At 44.4% G+C, this 23,883-nt stretch overlaps 1 protein-coding gene across 1 annotated transcript in view; it reads right to left on the reverse strand.

Annotated features, from left to right (window-relative positions):
- Antxrl (ANTXR like) overlaps positions 1–17,066 on the reverse strand; it is a 34,051-nt gene extending 16,985 nt beyond the window's left edge. The window contains exons 1-9 of the mRNA XM_077799090.1: positions 16,816–17,066; positions 9,730–9,801; positions 8,290–8,361; positions 5,924–6,005; positions 5,784–5,817; positions 4,803–4,882; positions 4,660–4,728; positions 4,214–4,294; positions 4,060–4,120 (exon numbers count right to left, since the gene is read on the reverse strand). Coding sequence (XP_077655216.1) covers positions 4,060–4,120; positions 4,214–4,294; positions 4,660–4,728; positions 4,803–4,882; positions 5,784–5,817; positions 5,924–6,005; positions 8,290–8,361; positions 9,730–9,801; positions 16,816–17,066 — 802 coding nt within the window. The remainder of the gene's footprint in view (positions 1–4,059; positions 4,121–4,213; positions 4,295–4,659; positions 4,729–4,802; positions 4,883–5,783; positions 5,818–5,923; positions 6,006–8,289; positions 8,362–9,729; positions 9,802–16,815) is intronic.
- Positions 17,067–23,883: the final 6,817 nt, after the last annotated feature.

Below are 23,883 nucleotides of genomic sequence, written 5' to 3' on the forward strand. Positions count from 1 at the left end.
GGTGCTGCTACATTTCCTACCATAGGCCTCCTGAGCTCAGGTCATCTGCCATCAGGGAAGGGAGCTGAGGACACTGTGGGGCGAATGCTGCTGTGGGACAGCCCAGCACAAACTCATCCTTGTGGAGGTGTGAATCCCTACTCCAAGACACTCTTGGGCTGCTGAGGATTTATTACTTCCCATGTTTAGATGAAAGGAGTGGTGGCCGTGGATCCCAGCGGGTCTCTCCTTCCACTTGTCCACACTGCCTGTAACCACACAGTACCCACTGAGGATGGTCAGCAGGGACTGGGAACTGGCTGGTTGAGGGGTGGGGCTCTGTTGTTTAGTAAATGTGGCCTGAGGCACAAAGGGGGTACTTACCAACAACAGTTTTATCCTTGAACTTGAATCTACAAATAATCTGGTCCTTCCTTCTTGCATTATGAAAACCTTGTCCAGTAATGAACACATCATAAGAAGCTGCAAGAACAACATTTAAATATCTGAGTGAGGAAGAGCCCAGGGCTGCATTCTCTCTGACTCACTGTTCATGGGGGTCCAGTCCCCAAGGTGTGATTCCCACAAGGCCCTGATGAGGCAGCAGGTATGTTTGAATCAGCATCCGTGAGTCCCTTTGGACACATCCTCATCTGGTGTGGCTGAGGTGGCTGAAGGGCCTTGCACACTTGGTGGTCCTCCTCCCACACCCTTAATCCAAAAATTTCATGACTGCAACCCACGCCAGTGCATGCACAGGGTCCAACTCAGAGGAAGTCTCACACCCTGAAATCTCCAGTGCTTCCTAAGCTGCAGGGCCCCAGGCTGTGCACTGAGCCGGCCCTCCCATAGGGAAGGCAGAGAGGAGCTCTGATGCACAGGCTGAAGAAGCCCTGCCTTATGCCTGTGGGGCTCCTGGATGTTCAGGGACTCTCTCTCCTCCTCCTGCCTGTGTTTCTGTGCCTGTGGTAGTGGAGACCCTAGAAGCAGGGCAGGAACACAGGTGTGGGACAGGAGAGGCCCCTACCCTGCCCAGGAGGTTTCCTCCCAGGATGTGTCCATTCCCAACTGTGGGTCCTGAGGCCAGCACATCATCCCTCATCCCTGTCTCTTCATGACACACCAAGGAGCACAGCCACCCGCCTGTGTGTAAGCAAGCGCTTCCTTCTACCAGTGTGTAGCCTCCTTCTCCTGAGGCCAATACAAGGGACAGAGAGGAGAGCAGGGTGTCCAGCTCCAAAGGAGTCAGGATTCCTGTAGTCCTCAAGCTCAAGTCCAGGCTCATTCACCTGTACAGTCACCTCCTGGCTCAGGTCTGACTCATTCCAGTATGGAATAGCACTTCAGTCCAGGTCAGTTGACCAAGGACTTTATTCCTCACCTGGCCTCCTTCATCAGACTCTCAAGGATAAAATGAGGACTGATCTGTTCTGTGTCATCTGGCTCCAAGGATCCTGCCTTGGGTTTCCTATCTGAATGACTGTCACTCTGTATGTGGCACCTTTGCATAAGGCGGACAGTAAATGAACAGGTCACTGGCCGAGCTTGTGTTCGGACACGTCTGCTAGAAGGAGTTCAGCTGCTAGAAGGAGTGACATCTCACATCCCCACCTGGGGTTTGTCCTAACTGTTCAGATGCTAAGGCCTGTGTGTCCAGGGCACATAATGACACACAGGCACCAGCCACCTGCGCTGCTTTAAACCAGAAGCAGAAGAGGCCATACGGGGGAATGGGGGTCCTTGAGTCCACCCCCATCCCTTAGTACTTGCCCAGCACCAGCAAGGGCAGGGGGAATGTTGAACCAAGAACCAAAGTGGAAATATCAGGACCTGCCACTGTCCTTAGGACCCATCAGCTTCCAAGTGCTGATCCAGTCACCACCACTGTGTCTCACAACAGTCCTGACCGTGCTATTTCTATCCATTTTAGGCCACACTGAAGTCCCAGATATCTGGCCCTTTGCTGCAGGCCTGGTGCCACAGGTAGCAGAGCCCAGATGTACACATAGTTCTGCTACCAACAGCCTTGGCCATGGAGCCTCCCTGTGGAGGGTAGGGAGGCCAGGACTGCCTGACTGGAGTCCACGTTGCACCTAAGCTCCACCAGGGGAAAAAGGAGGCCGAGGGCTCTGTTTCCATCAACCACAGTGTGAGAACACCAACCATGTGGTACCAGGGCTACACAGAGGGTTTGTGACAAGGAGAGGTGACCATCCCCAAGACCATACAGTTGTGTCCTCAGCACACGGAGTCAGGAATGCAGGGTGGTCAGAGGCATCCTGGTCAGGTCCAATCCTAGGGGACAGTGGACTGACGTGGGTGACATGAGCCCTGGCTGTCAAGGTGGACACCTCTATTTGGTAGGGAGGTTTCCTTTGTTCCCATCAGGACACTGGAAGTTGAGTTATGTCCAGTTCTTTTTCTTCATCCATTGATATAATCACGCCCTTTGGGTGGATGTGCAAACTCCACATTTTTTAAATCCCCCATCAGCCTGGTCCTCCTGGAATGAGCCCTGGTTTCTCTTGACCTACTGGCCTGTTAAATGTTGCTCACTCCATTTGCTAGTGTTTCCTTGAGAGTTTTTAAAAATATGTTTTTCTACTTTTGCAATTAAACATTTTGTGTTAGATAGATGATATTTGCACACATACCCACACCGTGCTTTCTAACACACATCCCCCCCAGGAAGGAAAATTTCATATACACCATATCTATACACATGCACCCATGCACACCCCCAACATCCACTCACCCACAAACACTCCACCACACATAAACACAAAACACACATCTTGGCACACATATACACATGCGTATACTGTATAGCCCATGCACACTTACCCCTCCATATACCATATAAAAACACTCCACCTTCAGGCACTAAATCATACACCACACACACACAAAAAAAATCCATACATATGCAACATACAATACTCCTTACATATTACAAACCATTCCCTAAACACTACATATATCACACATATATCCTGCACACACATTCCACATACCCACAACACAAGTATATTCCCCACAAAATACCATTCTTCTCACATACAACATATACCATACAACACTGTGTACACATGCATATTCTCCATGACCTATATAGGCAGAAACCATAAACATACACAAACACCAAACTCCCTGTTGTAACATAACTCATGCCACCCACAATCTACAAACTTACATGACACACACCACATATATATTGCATACACACCCCACAAAGTTATACCAAAACACACATAATTTATACACACAGTTCACACCCACACATGTGCACACAACATATACACCACAATAAAGAACTCCACACAAACACCATACACTACAAAACACTACACAGAATCATGCACATAGATACCTACACACCAATACAATGTACAAATGAAAAACACAGCATATACTACTCTTAGAGACTGTAAACACCACAAAGATATTCTACAAATTCTGAGATGCACCAAACATCACATAAACACCACACAGTACATATACACTCATATCTTCCTACACACTACAAAACACCAAATATTCACCACACATATACCACACATATCAGACACCATTATCACCATATACACAATGCACACCATGCCCTCTCACCTCCTGCAAAACACACTCACCACACACACACATGTACAACACCTGCACATGGCACACAGTTCCCCCACATACCACAGCATTTGCACTACAAATATGTATACCACACACACTACTGGCCAGCTACGTGTAGATATCTTCACACATACTACACATAGCACACACTGCACACCCTACATACATATCTCACAAATCCTCCCACAGTCAAAAATACTACACCTCACACACCTTCCTACTCCTACTCAGTCACACATATATTCACTGATTGTGAACATGTCACAAATTCAAAACTCACACATATCACACACATACACCCTGATACACACACATTCCCATATACACATCTCACACACCATATACACAAAACATACACCATGGAAGAACCACACATATCAAGCAAATCACTCACACAATCACCCCATTCATGCATACTCATGCAATATGCACACTCATCAATTAAACAATCTGTCTTACCTCCTGCACATCGATCAGAAGCCTCTACAGATGTGACTTCAATGCAGGTCTTGGAAGAAAGCTGGAAGAGAGAGGGGAGGAAGGGGGCTAGGAATGTGATCCTCAGGCTCCAGAGAGATGCCGATCACCTCTGCTCACATTCAGTCAGACTCACTGGTTCAACAACGGTTTTCAGATTCGCAAATCCGGTGTCCACCCCAAACATGTGCTTTGGGGAGTCTGCAACTGCTATCATCTACAAAGGAAAAGAGGTGACTTGAGCCCCTCAGCTAGCCCAGGGTCTTGAGAAAGCAGGTTCCCAGACCCAGGGCAGAATGTCATGCCCTCTTGCAGTGGGGCTAGTGGAGTGTCAGGAGCTGGAGTCAGACGTTGGCTTCTGCCCACAGCACAGGCTTAAGGAGCAGGAAGCTCCCCCCACCCACCCAGCACAGGTGGTGACCGTGACTCACACCCTCTGGTTGTTCTTTCACCGCAGCCACCTGTTTTCAAGTTCCCTGAGGCAGGTGAGAAGAGCAGCTTCTTCCAGGCCCTGGGAAGCCACCCGTGAGACCTTCCCCAACTAGGCTGCAGAGGGACACCTGGGCACCTGCTCTGAAGTACCTGATTTTTCTGGTAATCCAGCACACCCACAGTGTAAACGGTTGCCCCCATACTCCGAGACTTGTTAGCCTAAGAAAAAGGTGTCAAGAGTCAATCATCAGACTAGGCGGGGCACGGTGCAGGGAACCATGGATTGAACTCACCAGTTCCTTGGTCTCCTCAAATACGTTTGGTAACAGTCTTCCATCAGTCATAGCAATAATCATGGGGGTAGCTTTACTGCCTACAGAAGAAGCAAGAAGAGTGTAGCTTGGTTGGCAAGTGTCCATCCATGCCTATGCTGCCATGGGCCTCCAGGGCCCTGCACTGACCACAGCAGTCAGGTCAGGTGCTCCCCCCACCTCAGCATCTTAGGTAAGGCGACTTGAATTCTCATTAACTCCCAGGCTGTGCATACTTTCCCCTGAGGAAGCCCAGCCATTCCTCCATAAGCTTTAGCCTATTAGCTGGGTGAGGGGAGCGGCAGTCAGACACTCCCTCCTGCAGAGGCCCGTGAGGCTGATGAAGGCCAGGCACCTGATTCAGGCACAATCTGTGGGAACTCTTGGGCCATCTGTAGGTCTGGTAGTTTAGGACTGTTGTTCACTGGGCTTAGGGGAGGGGATCCCACATGCCCTCAGTGCTGTTCTGCACCAGGCCCCACATATTCCTGACAGGAGCTGCAAGCCTACAGTCCAGAGGGACATCCTTTCTGGGGGTGCAAAGCTGTTTGCGTTGTCTGAGATACAGGTCCAAGAGACCCTTCAGAGAAGGAAGACACAGATGGGAGAAGGAAAAGGAAGGCTGGCTTGGCAGGGAAAAACAATCTGTGGGGCGGAGCTTTACAAAGAGGTCTGTTTCTTCAAAGTCCCTGTGGTTTTTCTTCTGTTCACTAGGATCAAGTGTAGGTCAAAGACCTCAGAGTGACCAAGATCCACGCATGGATACCTGGGGCCTCAAATATAGGTACGTCTCAGAACCATCCAGAACAAGGCTCACTGCACAGGCTGGTCTTGTAGTTCTGGCTCCAGTAACTGGCTCCAAGAGTAGGAGCTTGGAAGAGGCCCAGGAGATCTGCACATATGTCTCCTAGGGGCACCAGCTACATGCCCCACCTACCACAAAGAAGGAAGCAGGCAGCTTACCTTCAGCAATGACTTTTTCCATCTGTTGATTTACCTGCACAGGGATGAAGAAACATTGGACAATAATAGTGAGATGCCTTAGTGATACTCTTAAGAACTGGGAGCCAGCATCCTCAACTCCAGGTCCCAGCCCTTCGTACCAATTTAAATCCTTCGTGCATGTTTGTTTGTCCTGTAGGCACCACTCTCTCAAGTCTCTTAAGACTCTCGTCAATTTCTTTTCTGAAAAAAAAAAAAAGTTGAAAATAAAGATTAAGGTGAGGAAGACTGACAATTTTAAACCAACTTATGAACTGTCCCACAGCTTTGTCTACCGTGGAATTGCCTGGACAAGAGAGGACACAAGGCAAGCATCATGGTGACCCCCGTTTGGCACTGGGTCTTGGACAGGAAGTTTCACAGCCTTCTCTGACCCTAATGTCATGAGCACTGTGGCAGGTCAGGTGAGGCATCATGGTTGCTGAGAACCTAGGCCATTTTCTGAGCTCATGTGAGGGTATTCAGGCCTCAGGGAGCTCACCATGGACTTGCCTGGTCCGATTTTTGTTAGAGGAGGAGGCCCACAGGGATGTGCTTGTGTGTGAGAGACACCATGGGGGCTCATCATTCCTGCCTCTATCTCTAAATCTTGGAACACTGTCCTCCTGAACACTCTGTCTTTCCATAGGGAGGGCCGGGTTGAGAAAAGGTCATGTGGCTAAGCTCTGCCAGCTACTACCCCCCACTGCCACAGACCTCTGGCCAGTCTACTCAATTAGAGAGCTGGGCTCCAGGACCTACTAAAACAAAAGACCCAAAGCTGGGGTAGCAGCCCTCAAGGTTGTCCTTGAGGGTGCCCAGCCTAGCTCCATGAACTGGCTGGGGGATTTGGCCTGTCAGGTGCTGTCAGCGCAGACAGGATTAGGGCAGGCAGGGAGGGCTCTGTTAGCAGTAAGGATACAGGAAGGGGCATCCTGAGGCCTGGGTTAAATAAACATGACAGACTGAGTCAGCAAAATTAGAGAATAGACCCTGAGGGTGGCTTTCCACCTCAGGCAGAGAAGTTCCATGTGTGAAAACTGAGGGCCCTAAGCTTGGCCCTGCCAAGGGAGATGAGGAGGCCATACCCAGCCCTGCCCAGGGAGTGCCAAACCAGGGTCCACCCAGCCCAGCCCAGTACCTCCTGTCCCTCAGGGACCCCTGTCAGCATCCTTACCACATCCTTCCTCTCTACCACCTCACACCCACTCAGGTCTCTCCCAAACCTACACCAACCCAGGTCTTCCCTGTGTCCACGGACCCAGCCCCTCCCTGTCTTCCTTGACACTGTTCTGTTATGGGCCAGAATATATGTGTCTTGACCAAACAAACTCCATTTCATATAAGAAATGCTTCTCCCTTGAGAAAACTCTGCCTCTGTCAACTTGATCCTGCTTAACACAGCCTGCTTAGAAATGCACGGCCTTGGAAAATGTTTCTGTTCCTATACAATGTAAAATTTTTCTCTTTTTTGTTCCCATTTTTTTTCTTTGGAAATGTACCCTGACTGTACTGGATTACTCAGACCCATTCCCTATGTTGCTATCATTTGGAATTACTGGTGGTTTGGGTGTTTTTTGTTATAAGAGTGCACTCACCCTACCTTCTGCAAGGGGTGGAAGGTTGTAGAGGCGACTCGCCTGCTGCCCTTCTGACCCGCCAGTGAAAATAGTTTCAAGACTGACCCTGTGATTTATTTAAAACGCGCCACAACAATACGTGGGGGCCAACTTGTCCACATGCCCTTGACCTCCTTCCCCTTGCCTGGGGTTGGCTTGTCCCTCCTCGTTCCCTGCTTCTGGCTCTTTTGTGAGGGACACTGGACAAAAGATGCCCCACAACTCCAAACATGCAGACGTCTTCCATGTCTCCACCCCTCTTCTGTGCCTGTCCTACTCTGTGCAGAGCACTGGACATTGCATCCCAAGCTCTCCCTCCCTCCCAGTCAGTCAGAAGCTCCACAACTTCCCACCTCTGGGCCCCTTGGCACAGGTGCCCCACCTCCACACCCTGGATGCTTGTTCCTCATGCCTCCCTGCAGCACCTATCCCTGCCTTGGACTCAGGGCCCCTCCTGGCCTAGACCCTCTACAAAGCACTTCCCCTGGTTCCCAGGCTGTCTCCCTGCCTCACTGGCCTGGGCAGGCATTTTCCTGCCATGGAAGGTCCCAGGCCAGAGTTCTGGTGGGACCTACCTATCTGCCCATGAGCTTTTAGAATAGGGATGGGGAAGGTTGACACAGCCAGCCTCCAGGGAAGAATTCAGGGCTGATAAAGGGCAAGGTAGATGAACTTCTGAAAGCATAGAATCTGCAGGTGTCAATGAAGCAGTCGACAGAGGGGCACTGGCAAGCCAGGGCTGGAGGCCAATGTGGGTATTTAAGGTTGTCAGGACCAGCCCACCTTGCTCTCAGTGAGCCTCTCAGATCCTTGGAGCTCCATGTGGCCGGGCTCATCAGGCCTGCCTTGGGCTTCACAGCAGCACCTACCTGTCTCCAGTGAGCGGCATGAAAATTTCTGCACCCTTTGAGTAGAGAACGAAGGACATCCGCATATTTGGGCTGAGGAGGAAGCACAGTTCATGAGAAGCCAATGCACTAGTTCTACCGGATATCAGTGAGCAGCCAGGGAGGAGGTGCATATTTCTCTGATCCCCACCCATCTCTTCTGCACTGGGGTCATTTCAGATAAGGGAGGGATCAGAAGCATTTGGTGAAGGATTCTGAAGACTATGGAGATGAAGTGTCCAAGGAAAAAGAGGGTGCTTCAGCTCTGTATTCCCAACACCCCAACTCTCTTTCACTTGCACACACATGCATGTGCATGCACACAGGCACAAACACACAAGCACACATTTCACTGAACATGAAAAGAGACAGACATATCTACACTCCTCCATGAGGGCCTCCCACCCACCTGGACTGTCTTCTACTGTCACCTTGCTTGTATCTTCGTCCCCACTTCACTCCCTGGCTCAAAGAGTTCATCTTCTTTTTGGCAGCCATTTGCACACCTGCCTCCCCTTTCTCTCTCTCTCTCTTTTCAGTGCCCTATAACCCAAGACCCTCAGACCTTATAATAAGGTTGCTACATGCCTCTCTGGCTGAACTCCCCAGTGGTCTTGTTTTTTCTTGACTCAGTTCACCCATAGTTATTGAATTGTTTTCCCAATCTTGATCTTGTCTCCCCAGATCCATGAATCTTCAATGACTTCTTTATGGCTCACAGGGTACATTCTAAGTCCCTTGACCTGGCGTGAGGAGTCCCTATAGCTTGGCCCCAGACTGGTTAGTGCTGTCTCATCTCTGAGCCTGGCTCTGAGTTTCCTTCACTCCCTAGCCTCTCCAGAACCTCTTCATTAGAGGTCACCTTGATGGTTGCTGTGACCCTGTCCCTTTCTCTATCCTTCAAGATCAAGTTCAAATATCCACCTTTTTTGAGGGAAACCATCTTTGATTTCTGATATTCCTGCTTTGTCCTTTAACCTTCCAAGGAAGTCAAGTTCTCTGCCAGTTACTGAGTTACTGTACTTTCTTTTAAAATAATATTTTAATTGTAGATGGGCACAATATCCTTATTTTTAAAATTTATATGTAAATTTTAAACCCAGTGTCTCACACCTGCTAGGCAAACACTCTACCCCAGCTAAAACCCCAGCCCTTTTCTGTCTTGACTTATTTCCAGCCTATGAGGTCCTGGAGGGAAGACTGTGTCTCTGCACTATACCCTGTCTCCCAGGAAGGGGCCAGCCAGAGTTGCTGAGACCCCACCGGTCCAGTGTGGTTTGTTCCTTTCTTGCCCTGCACCCTGGGCTCTGTGCTCCCTACATGAGGTGCTCCCACGCTCACCAAATCTAACGGTCATGCCCTTTGCCTGCCAGGGACTATTCCCCGCAGCACAGAGGAGCCAGCAGTGTGGAGAAGCCGTACTTTTTGAATTTGTTCACCAAATCCTTCACCAACTCATAAACGTAAATCCAATTGTTGTTCACACTGGCAGACCTGAAAAAAAGGAAATAAGAGTTGGGGATATGGCATATCCAATGGGTGTGCAGTTTCTGCCTTGCCCCGCTGTCCAGCAGGCTCCTTAACAAGTGCATCCCAGCACCAAGAACCACAGTGCATCATCCTGAGAGGTGACATTAATCAGGGCCAGGAGTAGCAGAGGGTGGTCAAGCAGACCCTTCGGCCTGGAACTGTAAGACATCCCAAGGAGAGGGAACTTTGGTAATTTACCAGTGTGGCTGGTCATGCTAGGTGGGATCTGTGGGTGCAAAAGTCCATTATCTTTTCTGATTTGCAGGTTCCCTTTGCCCACCCAACTCCCTGCCATTTGCCCTTATTTTAACCGTTTCCTGCTCTCTCTGTGGGTGGGTAGAGAAGGGCTTTTGGCATCACTGCCATCAGAGGCACTTGGATAGTCAAATCCCAGAAGGGGACAAGTCCTGGCCTGCAATTCTCCTTCCTCTCAGACTGGAGATTTTTTTACTCAGGCCTATGTGACCTGCAACCCCAAGACACTGCCAGATTCCACTCACTGACTCAAATTTCCCAGAGCTCACTGTGAGCAGCAGGTGGAGTCATTTTCAATAGGAATCTAAACTTCATCTTGTGTCGATGGGAACCTGAGCTTATTTTATACCCAGGGTTTCCCATCAGCCTGCACAGCTCAGCCACTCTTAGTGCTAAGGCCTTTTCTAGTAGGCACTGCCAGAGGAGCAGCATGTCCAGCTGTCATCATTTCCAACTAGGAGGGAAAGGTACAGGACCTTCCATCTTGGCTCTCGGGTCCCTGCTTCCTTTTTCTCACATTTGGTCCCTGGATCTCTGGGGAATTGGAACCTCCTGATAGTCCACATTGTGGGGATCACTCCCATCTGTGCTTCCTAGGGTCAAAGGTGTTTGCAATTCCACATCTCCATCAGCCTCCATTGCACCAAGGGACAGCAACTAGATTCTAAGCATGAAAGAGAAATGTCAAGCTTAACTGCTATGCTTTCTGTCCAAGTTTTGAGAGATGGTCCATGGTAAAACTGAAGTTAGTGCACTTGCTCAGACATTTTTCCTGGATCCATGGTGGTTCATGTGATTCATGTGTTATGAGACTCAGAACCCTTACTAGGAGCCACCATTTCTTCTCTCCAGTTATCACTGTGTCCTTAAATGTGAGTTTCTGGAAGGTCATGCTTATATGTGCTGAGTCACATACTAATAGCAACTGCCTTCTCTCTATACCATCCTATTACCTCCTCTAGGCTGCATATAAAACTACATGTAGCTGATGACAAAATAAGATCTAGATAACCCGAACAATATCAGGTTCAACTTTCACTGAGAATGTGTAGGCTAGGAACCTGATATGCATGCATTCCTTATGATACCAACTTATTCCCATTTCACAATTGAGAAAACTGAGGCACTCAATGGTCAAGAAATTCTTGACAATATTTATACTTAGCATGTTTCTGAACCAAGATCTTTCTTCAAATCCCACACACCACTTGTTTCATGACATACCTGAATGATGCTGTGGTATCCATCATTAGCTGGCTAACTAAGCTCTAGACAGCAAACCCATCCATAACACCAACTTTGCCCTCTGCAGCTCCCAGGCTAATGTGCAAGACAGATTTTTTTCCTAACTAAAGGTAACATTGTCTGCTTTCTTTCTTACTCTTCTTACTCTTCTCCTGTTTTTCCCCTGTAGAAAGGAGTATCCTCCACTGAAGACTCATTGGGAGTCAGAGTCTTCAACACACTCACATGTTCTGTAAGAGTTTCAGTTTGAGATGATTGTCAAAGAGGGTGTGTATTCTGAACATGGAAGGAAGGGAGTGTTCAGGGAAAGAGTAAAGGAATACAGGGACCAAGATTTCCTTCCCTAGAAAGGAGACAACAAGGAACAGTGAAAACTGTATGAAGTCCCAGCACACAGGGCTCCAGTCACACTAGTGCCCACGAGAGACAAGATCACTACACTCTTGAGGACACTTTTAATATCAGTTTGAGACCAAAACATCACAGTTGTATCACTGATTGAATCATCATGTAGCAGGGATGGAAGAAGATGTTACAGAAACCCGCATAGAAGCTGGTTATGAGGAAGCCAATGCTTTATCCCTATAGTAAGAAAAGAGAAACAAAAAGCAAGAAACACTCGCCCGAACAAGCTTATTCTTAGAACGAAAGATAATATCACAAATGAAAGCTAGCAAGTCTGCAAGTGGTTGCCTTAGGGAGTGGGATCTGCAGTCTCGCAGAACTGGGCAGGAGTACTTATTTATTAATTTTTTTATCGTTGTGAGCCTCATTTGAGTGCTTGACATTTCAATGCACCGTCAAGTATTTCTGTGATTTAAAAAAAGGTATTATAATTAAAAACCAGTAGCATGAGTGTTTGTTCAGAAAAATGGTGTCTTTAAATCTCAATGCCCTTTTTCTAATGGAAGCTTTCCAACTCACACACACAAACAACAACAAAAACAAACAAACAAACAAAAAACTCAACTGCTTCTGGGCCAATTTTGCAAAGTCTCTGGAAAAAATTTCACAGCAATAATGTAAGTGCCTGACTGAGAAAAAGCCATCTTCAAAGTATGAGCAATTTTTTGTGTGAATGTGCTGCTTTGCTAACCCTTCGACTACTCCATTTCCAGTATATAGACAGTTTTGATTTTGAGCAGTAGACCCATTTTTAAAAATATTGTCCTTCATTTAAAAGGAGCAGTTGCAAATTATTGAATGCATGTTTTCACCTGTCTTGGGGATACTTCATGGGCTGACTCCCTCTCAACTTTTCCTTGAATAACTTGGAACATAGGTAGGAAAGGAGATGGGCACTTTACTTAATGGCTACAACTAAGGCACAGGAGTCAACAAATCATAGATGCCCTGGGCCAAAGGTTTTGGGTGGAGATGTACAATAGATTATTGAAGAACCAGAAGAGAAGCTCTAGACCTGAACTCCAGGAAATGATAAAATGTCTTTCAACAAAAAATGGAAGACACCAGACAATAACTCAAAGCCATATGAACATAGAAATATTTCTGGCAAATATAAATACAAGAGCAAATATATGTTCCATTATTGTTGTAATCTTGTTTTCTAACTTATTTTTCTTTTCTGCAGCATCTATAAGACAAATGCACAAAATCATATACTTTTTGAGATGACAACATATAAAGATATATTTTATGACATTGTAACAAAAGGGTGCATAATGTAGAGCTTTTGTATGTAATCAAATTTAAATGGCAGTGATTCAAATTGGGTTGCTATAACATTAGAAGGCTACATGCAATCCACACATAATCATAAAGAAATTGCCCCAAATAGAATATACACAAAAGTATATGAGAAAATAAACAAAATGTGTCATTTCCTACAAATCAACTAAGCACAAAAAAAAGAGAGACATGAAGAAAAGGAAAAACAGAAAAGGCAGAAAACATACAGGAAACAAACATAATGCAAAATCCCTTCCCTATCAGCAATTACTTCAAATATAATCAGATTAAAATCTTTAATCCAAAGAAATAGATGGTTAGAATGGAATTGAAAATAAAGAAAGCAAACAAAACTCATGATCTAACTGTAGTGTTTACAAGAGACTCACGATAGACCTAAAGGCATACATAGTTTAAAGTGAAAGGATGAAAACATGTTTCGTGCAACGTAAGGCAAAAGAGAGCTGGGGGTGATTCCACTAATTAGAATTTAAGTACAAACTGACAGAAGAGACAAAAAATATTTTATACTTAATAAAAATGTCAATTCTCAAAAAATATAAAACAATGATAAGTAGACTTGCATCAAAAATCAGAACTCCAAAATTTATGAAGCAAAACCAACAAAGTTAAATGGAAAAAGAGTTCTAAATTATAGTTGGAGACTTTAAAATGTCATTTTCAATCATAAATAGAACTATATAAGATATAAGGAAATAGAGAAATGAGAAAATAGAATACTCTAATATAATTATTTTAAAAAACTATACCCATACTGGGGCATGATATTGTTCAAATTATGTTATGTGCATGCACGAATATGGCATGATAAATCTCACTATTATGTGTAATTATAATGCACCAATAAGAAGGGAAAACACTGTGTGAAATAGTATGTACAGAGCACTCTACCTGACAACTGAATACACATTTTTTTTCAAATTCATATGGAAGATTCTTTTTAGTAGATTATGTTAGGCAATAAAACAAATCTTCAAACAAATGTAAAAGTTTGAAATCATTCCAAGTATCTTCTGTTATCACAATGAAAGAAAGCTTGAAGTCAACCAGAATGAAAACTCAAAAATTCAAAAGTAGGTGGGAATTAAACAACAAACTTTGTCAAGGAGAAAATTATGAAAGAAGAAATCACAAGGAAAGGTTGAAAATACCTGAGACAAAATAAAAATGAAATGGTGACATAGAAAAACATGGAATGAAGCTAAAGCAGTGTTAAGAGACAATTTATAGCTATAAAAATATATTAAAAAGAAGAAAGACCTATCAGTAAATCAACTTTTCCTCTTGTGGGAAAAAAAAAGCTAAATTTAAAGCTGGCAGAAGAAAGGAAATAGAGAACTTTATAGAAGAGATAAAATAGAAAATAGAAATGTAGAGAAATTTTGATTAAACCAAAACCTTATTCTTTGAAAGGAACATAAAATTGGCAAACCTTCATCTTTATTGACCTAAAATAAAAGAGAGACAACACAATGATTAAAATCTGTGTCAGCTTTACTGCCGATTCTGTGGAAATTAAGGGCATGCCATGGACAGACATCTTTTGGCTAATAAATTAGATGCCTAGATGGCCAATGTTCCCTCTAAATATAGATACAAAACTTCAATAAAACACGGGGAAGTGGAGGTGGAGGGGCTCCTCTAGGACTCCTCCGACCGGCAAATTCCAACAGGATCTTGCTGAGGCCAGTAGGATTGACAATTGGCAAGTCTGACATTAGGAACTGAGGGGGATCCAGCAGACCAGCCTCCATTCTGCACCCTGACCTGGGGCTCAGGGGACTCAAGCTGCTCCCTTTCTTTCCTGGCCTCCCAGTCTTCAGCTCATTTTCCAGCCCCAGCCAAGTCTGGCCAGATTAACTGCCCTGTCTCCCAGCATTGAAGATGCCATGTGGGGATCCATGTGAGGCGAGGAGGAGGGTTGACTCAGAAACTATTTCTCTGGCCTTCTCTAGGCCCCCTACCCCATTCACGCCTTTGCAGAAAGGAAAGGGGAGACTCACTTTCTGATAATTTGCATCAAGCTATGATTGACCTTGAGCAAATCATCAGCTCACTTCCAATCTACATTTAACCCTCCTAAAATGCAGGGATAACCTAACTCCTCAAGATGTTAGGAGGCTGATTTAGTTAGCTGTTTTTGCTGCTGTGAACAAAAGATTCAACAAAAATTATTTCTTAGTCGAAGAAAAAATTATTGGGTTTTTTTTTTTCAGGTCACAGCAGCAAAAAAAAATATGAGGAACTATATTTGGGACAATGAAGAGAGAATAGCCCAGAAAGCCCAGGTTTTGTTGAGGTGGCATAAAATACACCAGGGTAAGGTAGAAAGGAGACTAACAGAGAAGGGAAAAGAAACAGTAACTTCAAATCTAAGAAGCTCCATAAAACTCCTCAAATTTACCCCCCCCCAATTCTGTTTTCCTCAATTTTTATGAAGTCCTTCAATATTTTAGCATTATGAGTCCAGATGATTAATTCCTACCTACATTACTAGTTTATACAATTTATACAACACATTTTCTTTAGAATAAATAAAGACAAGGATAATATTGCCCCAGAAAAAAATGGTATTCCTTATATTATTAACTGGATGATGTCAACTAAGAGATCTGGAAAGAACCAGATAACCATAACCTGCACCCTGCCCCTTAAAGAGAATTGAGCTCTTGGGCTGATATCACTCATCCCCTACACACTTCTTATGTTCAATATTTACAAAATTTCTTATAAAAGAAGACCCCAAGTACCCCCAAAAGGCATTTAATTCTCAAATGTCCACATTCTTTCTCTCTTGGAATGGGCAGCCTGCTCCTTTGCTTGCTTTACTAAATAATTTTTTTTGCTTTTTTAAATAAATCTTTGTGGCTATTTTGAAACATGCTGATTTTTTTCCTGTGGCATAAGTCAATAATTTTCCAGAGCTAAGTTGAGGTTCCTCTTTTCCCTTATGGGGACCTCCTTGATCCTCTTTCTGGTGATATTGTCAGTACTAGCAGACTCTGGGCACCTTCCCCAATCCAGGTGCCAAACCCAGAATAGGACATATGTAAAAAAAAAAAATACTTTGCTTTTCTGCAGCTCAAGATGTTTGGCGGATGTCTAACATGCTAGGGAGGAAAAGGATTTGGAGGCCAGCACGTGCTTCCACCACCTTCTGGGGTTTCCTTACCTCTGTCAAAGTACAGTGTTCATTTCCAGACCAGCAGGAGGGGCTGAGAATGGAACCCAGAACAGAAACACCCACACTCCCTTTCCTTCCTTAACAGCCAGCCTAAGGCAAGGTCCAGCTTCCCCAGGGTCACACTGAGGCAGAGCCCCCTGCTCCTGTCAGTGCAGGAACTGTGCCTTGGCTGTCCATGTGAGGAAAGAAGAAGCAAAACATGAGAAGCAGCAAAGTGCAGGACATTCTGTGCAGTGGCACTGGGAGAGAGCCGAGCAGAGGCCACAGAGCACTCTCTCCAGAATAGCAAGCAGTGAGCCTTCCACATGGCTGAGGGTGAATCCTAACCATAAGCTGACTGAGAGGCATGTAGGAGCAAGATCTGGGCTAGTGAGATCTGCTGGAGGGGCAGAGCCATCCAGGACCCCTGTGATGGTGTCCCTCCTTGTAGGCAGCAAGTAAGCTGCTGAGGACCATGCCTGGGGTCTGACCACAGACAACCCTGCTTGTCCTCTTCCAGGATCTGTAATGTTCTGACCATAGTGACTAAGGCTAAAAGCTAAGCCCCATGGGCTATCTGGGGACAGGGCAGAAGGGTGACTCACTTGTCCAAGATAAAGTAGAGGTCGAAGATCCCCTGGCAACTGCTTTCCTTTCCCGCTTGCCTTGGGAACCATCGTTGCCTTGCACCTGGATCACGGCGGTGGTAGAAGCTTCTTGAGCCCTTGCCCAGGTGGTGGAATATTCTCCAGCCAGGGCCATGGTTCTGAAGGCTCCCTGATCTCAAAAGGGATGGAGGTAGCAGCAGTAGCAGAAATAGTGTAGCACAAGGCACTTGAGGACAGTGGATCACCATTTTCTTGATGTCCCTGTGATCCTTCTAGCTTTTAGAGAGCTGTACAGGGTCACAGGTAGGCTGAGCACAGACCACCTCTGGCTTCTTGTTCTGCCACCTCTGGCTTCTTCTTCTGCCACCTCCACCTGTACTCAGGGGCCACAACCTTTTGGCGCCCTATCACCAACAATCATTGTAGCACTCTACCAGGAACCTGTTTGGGCATGGGGACTGGGGAAGCAGCAGCTCTGAGTATTCTGCCACCAGCTGCCTGCATGGCCCTTCCCCCACCCTGGGACAGAATTCCCTGTAGTTATGATTGACAGGAAGGTTGACATGGTGACTTTGTGACCTGAACTCTGCTCAATGCCCTTCATGTAGATACTAAGTGGCAGTCACTGGATCCTTGAACAGCATGTAAGATGAGACCTCTTTGTCCTTCAGCCCAGTTTCTCACAACTGGTCCTTAAGCCACCTAAAGAAACTTGGAAATTTAATTAACCAGGAAGGATAGCTAAAAATGTCACTGTAAGTGAGGAGTCAGGGATTGGGAGGCTAGTGTGGACAAAGGAAGAGGAGGGGACCTCCGTGTGAACTCTGAAATCAGCCGTGGGATATCAGGATCTAGATGGGGATTAAGACTGTGCAGTTGCCTAAGTTCTCTGAGAATCGGAGCCATTCCCATTATGCTTGGTACCAAGCACCCAAACTTTATGACATAAAACAAGAGCCATTTTATTGTGCTCACAGGTTATGTGCAGAGAGGCAAGGATGGCAAAGTGGGAGGGTCACTATGAGGTACATTGTGGGGAGACTTGAGCAACAGGGAAAGACGTGGGTGACTGGTGACTGAAGGTAACTGGTGGCTTCCACACTCTTTTCCCCAGGTATGACACCTGGGCAGGATGACTCCTTCTACTGATCATGGAGAACCTGCATGTGGCTTTTCCTCAGGACTCAATTTTCCTCTTGGCATGAACTCCCAGAGTGAGTCCACTGTTTTCATGGTGGCTCAGAGGTCTGAACTCAGAGCTCAGAGAGTATTTGCAGGGAGCAAGGCAGAAACTGTAGCGCCCTCTATGACATCACCTCAGAAGTCACATACTGTCACTTCCACTGTATTCTGGTCAGAGCAGTCACTGACCTGTCAAGGTTCAGATGGAGCCACACAGACCCCTGCTTTCCCAAGGAGGTGTGTGGGTGGAAGGATACACCCAGAGCTTTGACCCTAAGGCATCGCAGCACTTGGACCCTGGAGTGAGGCACAGTGGGGGGAAACGGGTGCAGTGATCACATTGAAAAGGAATTCTGAAACTGCAGATTGTGAAGGGAAACAGCCTTAGAAATACATTGATCAATTTTATTTTCTTTGAGTTTATATTCATGAAAATGATTTATGTTTAAAAACTCCTTCCTTAATACCTGAAAAAGTGACTTCAATGTGTATAACATAAAATTAACAAGTGATAAAAGCATTGAGTTCTGAGATTTTTTGTTTATTCCTCTTGTGTTAACTTTAAAAGAACAAACTGTCTTGAATAAATAATATTTACAGTTGAAGAAATCTGGTATACTCCCCCAACAGCATCTCAGGGTCCCCTTACTTTCCACATGTAATGAGCCTCGATACTGTCATTGTTTCATAGATTGTGCTTTTGATTAGACATCTCACTGTGGACTCAAGTTGCCTTTCCTACTTCCTGATGGTCTACTGCGTGACACTTGGTCATTCATGTTCCCCCCTTCATTTTGAAGCCTATCCATGGCTTCATGTCCCTTTTCTGATTGGGGTGTTTATCCTTTTCATATTGGTCATTAACATATGCATTCTTGTTACTAATTATTCTTTATCAATTGTTGCAAATATTTTCTGCCAGTGTGTGGCATATTTTTTTCACTTTATTATTTTGAAATAAAAAATTATTTTAATGCAGAAGGCCATTGTTGGGGTGAATGTCCCCCAAAGATTCAAGTGGTTAAAAGATTGGCCTCTAAGACAGCACTATTGGGAGGTGGTGAAATCTTCAGGAGGTTGGGTCTAGTAGGATTCACTAGGTCACTGTGGACAGGCCTTTGAAGGGGATTGTGGGACCTCCATCTCTTCCCTACTTTTGCCGGCTTATGATGTAAGCCAATGCATCAGATACTATCCTTACCGGACACTATCCATATCTTTGAACCACCTGATCACAGATTGGAATTTCCAGAACAGTGAGCCCAAATGAACCTTTTCTCCCTGTAGGGTATTTTGTTACAGTATAGAGAAGGTACTAGCCAATAATAATTTGCAGTAAATTATTATTTTCCATGTTGACATCATCCCACCTGCCCAAGGCATTTATGCTCTGGACATCTTCAGATTATCCTAGGTCTTGGAAATTGCCCCAATCTGGCAAAGTGCTGCCATATCACAACTGTGGGGTGGAAATGGGACTGGAAAGAGTCTGAGAAGTAGCAGGATCACTTCAGTGAAGACCTGTACCCAGCTTCCCGGGCTCTTCCTTTCAGTCTGTATAGGAGGATAGAGAACTGCTGCTGCCCTTGGGAGGCATGTAGGGGTCAGCCTGCACCACAAAGTGGTTGCCAACGATACTCAGGGGCACCATAGTATTATGAGCCTAGGGTCAAGGTGCACTGGTCAGGAGAAAAGATGTAAGGGTGGTCTTCAGGTCCCATAGCTGTGAATGGAATTCACATGCACCTAAGTGTGCCACTGACATCTGGTTCTGACAATGATTCCAGGCTGCTTGGGATGGCTGACACGGGTCACAAGAATTGTGTCTTGGGGCAAGCTAGATCAGCAGTCAAGGGAGCACTGCACCACATTGAGGGGGAACTTTGGGTTCCCAGATCCTGTGATCCCTCTCTCCCGGGATCTGCTCACCAATCAGTCCTGATGCAAAGACTCAGACCAATGGGCTGCTCAGGAACACCACCCTGGAGGTGGGAAGAGCCAGGAAGGAGGGTCCTGGCCAACCTGAGAGAGTGCTCCTGGGCCAAGTGCAAATTGTGTGCTCAGAGTCTCCTTTCTGTCCTTGAAGATGTTGACTGAGCAGCCAAGTAAGATGTGCCTTTGGGTGCTGCCTGTCAGAGCCAATAGAGGGGTGTGGGCAGAGGAATACATCTCATTTCTTTCCCCCCTCTCTCTTCCTCTCTTTCTTTTTCTCCTGTCATTTATTTTCAGCACATGGAAATTCTTCTTTGTTTTTGTTGTTGTTGTTTCTTTGTTTTTTCCCTCCTATGTTGCCTTTCTGGGCTACATTTCTTGCATCCAGCCATCCAGGTAGGCATTCCCCTACTCATGGTGCATGCTCCCCGTTATCAGCCAGGACTTGTGTGGGTGCTAGGAAGAGAACACCACACCTGACCAAGATCCTTTTGTCAACAGATTATTTCCAAGATCCAGATGAAGCTAAATTATTTCTAAAGATCTGTACAGTGCCTCTCATGGGAAAAATATATAAGTGATAAAATGATAAATCTGAGTTATAAGGATGAAAAGAAAAATAAACCTGGTTTTGGAGACAAAATGTTTATAGAATTTTTGTGTGTGTGTGTGTGTGTGTTTTTACTTTTTGCCTTCTGGCACTTTCAACACACCAGTAAACTGATCTTTGCAGGAACAGTTAGGAGACAGTGGCACCCACTCCTGCCTTCTGGGACAGCTGTGCAGTGCCATGTTATGGGGCACTGAGGGAGCAGGTTCACAGATGGTTTGTGGGAAGGCACTGGGAGTCTGGGGCTATGCACTTGAAGCTTTGGTATGAGTAGGAAGAAAATAACACTATTTAAAAATAAATGCCTGTCAGTGCCACCAATGTACAGACATTAAGTGACATAATTACTGTTGAATTAGACTTCAGATATTTCATAGCAATAAATGTGGCAATTGAAATTAATATTTTGTATACATTCAGTAGGAGGATCAATGTGGAAATATTTCATGTTAATATGAAAGATTGTCCAATCAAATCCTAAGTGAAGAAATCCAGAAAAGTAAGTTTGTTGAATTTTTGAGAAATAAAGATGGAATGGATATGAGGTCACATTTTGTTCCTTGTTTAAACTTTAATCTTGTTAGACACAATTTTATTTTAGATGGTAATTTTGTTGTATATATTTTACAATATATACCTTTCTATTTTAAAACAACACAAACATATATTTAAGTTGTTTGCTTTTAAAGGGGTTTATTACCAGTTGAGGCTTAATACATTTGTTTTTCAGAAATAATTTAACTCAATCTTGTAGTTTATTGTAATTTCAAAGATAATTTACCAATTTAACTTTTTTAAAATTTTTATTGTTGATTGTTCAAAACATTACATAGTTCTTGACATATCATATTTCACACTTTGATTCAAGTGGGTTATGAACTCCCATTTTTACCCCGTATACAGATTGCAGAATCACATCAGTTACACATCCACTGATTTACATATTGCTATACTAGTGTCTGTTGTATTCTGCTGCCTTTCCTAATTTAACTTTTTATTTAATACAGATAAGCAATCAGTAAACTACACAGAATGAGCAGAAATTAAATAGGATGGAGGTCCACAATATGTACAATCAGAAAAATGAGAAGTTATACTCAGCTATGTATGATGTATCAAATGCATAAATGCATTCTAATCTCATATATAACTATTGATTCTTAATTTTACTTCTTGAGCTTTAGGAGTCTTGATAAGGAAGTCAGATCCTAGACCAGCCGATATGGTGAAGACTTGGGCCTACTTTTTCTTCTATTAGGTGCAGGGTCTCTGTTCTAATGCCTAACTAGAACAGATCCATTTTGAGTTGATTTTTGTGCAGGGTAAGAGATAGAGGTTTAATTGGCACAAACACTATGAAAAGCAGTATGGAGAATTCTTGGAAAACTCTCAATTGTTATACAAAATTACATATAAGATGGTGTGAGGGGGGAAGAAAAAGAGAGAGAGAGAAATGTGTTACAGAAAATGGGGTAGAGAGAGGTGATAGGAGGGGAGCGGAGGGGAGGGGAGGGGGGATAGGAAGGGCAGCAGAATACAATAAACACTAGTATGGCAGTATGTATAAACGTGGCTGTGCAATCAATGTGATCCTGCAATCTGTACACGTGGAAAAATAAGTATTCATACCCTATTTGAATCAAATGGATGATATGTCAAGATCATTGTAATGTTTTGAGCAACTAATAAAAGAAAAACTCTCAATGGAACCACTATTTTACCCAGCTACCTCACTCCTTGGTTTATACCCAAAATACTTAAAATCAGCATACTACAGTGATGTAGCCACATCAATGTTTATAGCAGCTCAATTCACAGTAGCTAAACTAGGTGTCCTTCAGCAGATGAATAGATAAAAAAAATGCGGTACATATATATTCAACTTAATATTACTCAGCTTTAAACAAGAATGAAATTATGTCATTTGCTGGTAAATGGAGAGTGGGAGAACATCATGCTAAGAAATATAAGCCAATCTAAAAAAAAGGCTGAATGTTTTCTCTAATATGTGGATGCTAATTCACAATTCTTGGGGGAGGGTCACTAGGGAAGAATAGAGTTACCTTAGAATAGGTAGAGGGGGGTGAAGGGAGTGGAGGGTAGGGGGTATGGGGATAGGAAGGATAATAGAATGAAACAGACATTATTACTTTATATATATATATGACTGCATAACCAATGTGATTCTAGAACATGTACAATCAGAAAAATGAGAAATTATACTCATCTATGTATGTTCTATCAAATGCATAAATGCATTCTAATCTCATATATAACTAATTGAAACAAATAAAATTTTAAAAAAAAAATAGAGTAGGTGACAACATTTACTTACAACACATAACCACACCAAATTAAAAAAAAAAGTAACTCTTCAGTGTCAATGCTTTGAAACTTCTTTTCTTTCATTAAGTAGTCTACATCTCTGGAAGAATGCTATTGTCCTTCTATCTTTCAATGGTGCTATTGCTTCCAAGGGAAAGAGTCTTACCAAGCAGTCTGAAGTATAACCCAGGGTCTTTTCCAGATACTTGGCAAATAGAATTGTGAGCATTGACTTGAGATCTACTTTTTTAGTCTCTAACTGTGCTAGAAGCAAGAGCTGCTGGTTCTTGCTTCTGGTCATGTCTAGAGAAGGTAGTTTGTCTGGGATGAGAAGGAAGAAGCACGTTCTTTCTGAGAGGAAGTTTGGTTAGAGAAAGACCCTGCAGATGGCTAGGGTGGTGGCTGATCAGGAAAGGAGAGCACAGCAGCACTGAGCATGGGGTGAGTGGTCAGGGCTCCTGACCTAGAAAACTTATTGACCAGTAGGTGGCATGACTGGAAATAAGATTCAACATCCACAGTGGTCAACAGAGAGACCACAGAGATCAAGGTAGATCTGGATGAAGTCTCTAGATGGAAGAAACACAGAAGTCTGATTTTGAACTCTAGGAAAAACAGTGGACCAAGAGTCTCTACACAAGGAATAGATGAGCTTTAGGATGTGCAAACATGCCACATCAGACTCACATCAGTTTCTCCTGCAGTTTGTCAGAGTAGACAGAGTTTAGAATTGGCCCCTAGACGGGTCTAGAGGACATCCTTTGTTCTTGTTGAATGACTTTACCTGTTGCTTGTGACAGAGGAGACCCTCAGGGAGGTCCTGAATGACAAGCACTTGAGCCAGCCTATATATTTTCCTCATTTTCTTCCTCTTCCTCTTCATTATTATTAGTTCTTTATTTCTTTTCTTCTTCTCGCTTCTCAGTGTTAGTATTTTATCTTGTCTCCTGATTTTCCTTTTTTATTGATTTTTAAAAAAATAAATGACAGCATAATGCATCACAATTCTTATTACA

Source organism: Urocitellus parryii, chromosome 5, assembly GCF_045843805.1.
Source record: "Urocitellus parryii isolate mUroPar1 chromosome 5, mUroPar1.hap1, whole genome shotgun sequence".
Taxonomy (NCBI): domain Eukaryota; kingdom Metazoa; phylum Chordata; class Mammalia; order Rodentia; family Sciuridae; genus Urocitellus; species Urocitellus parryii.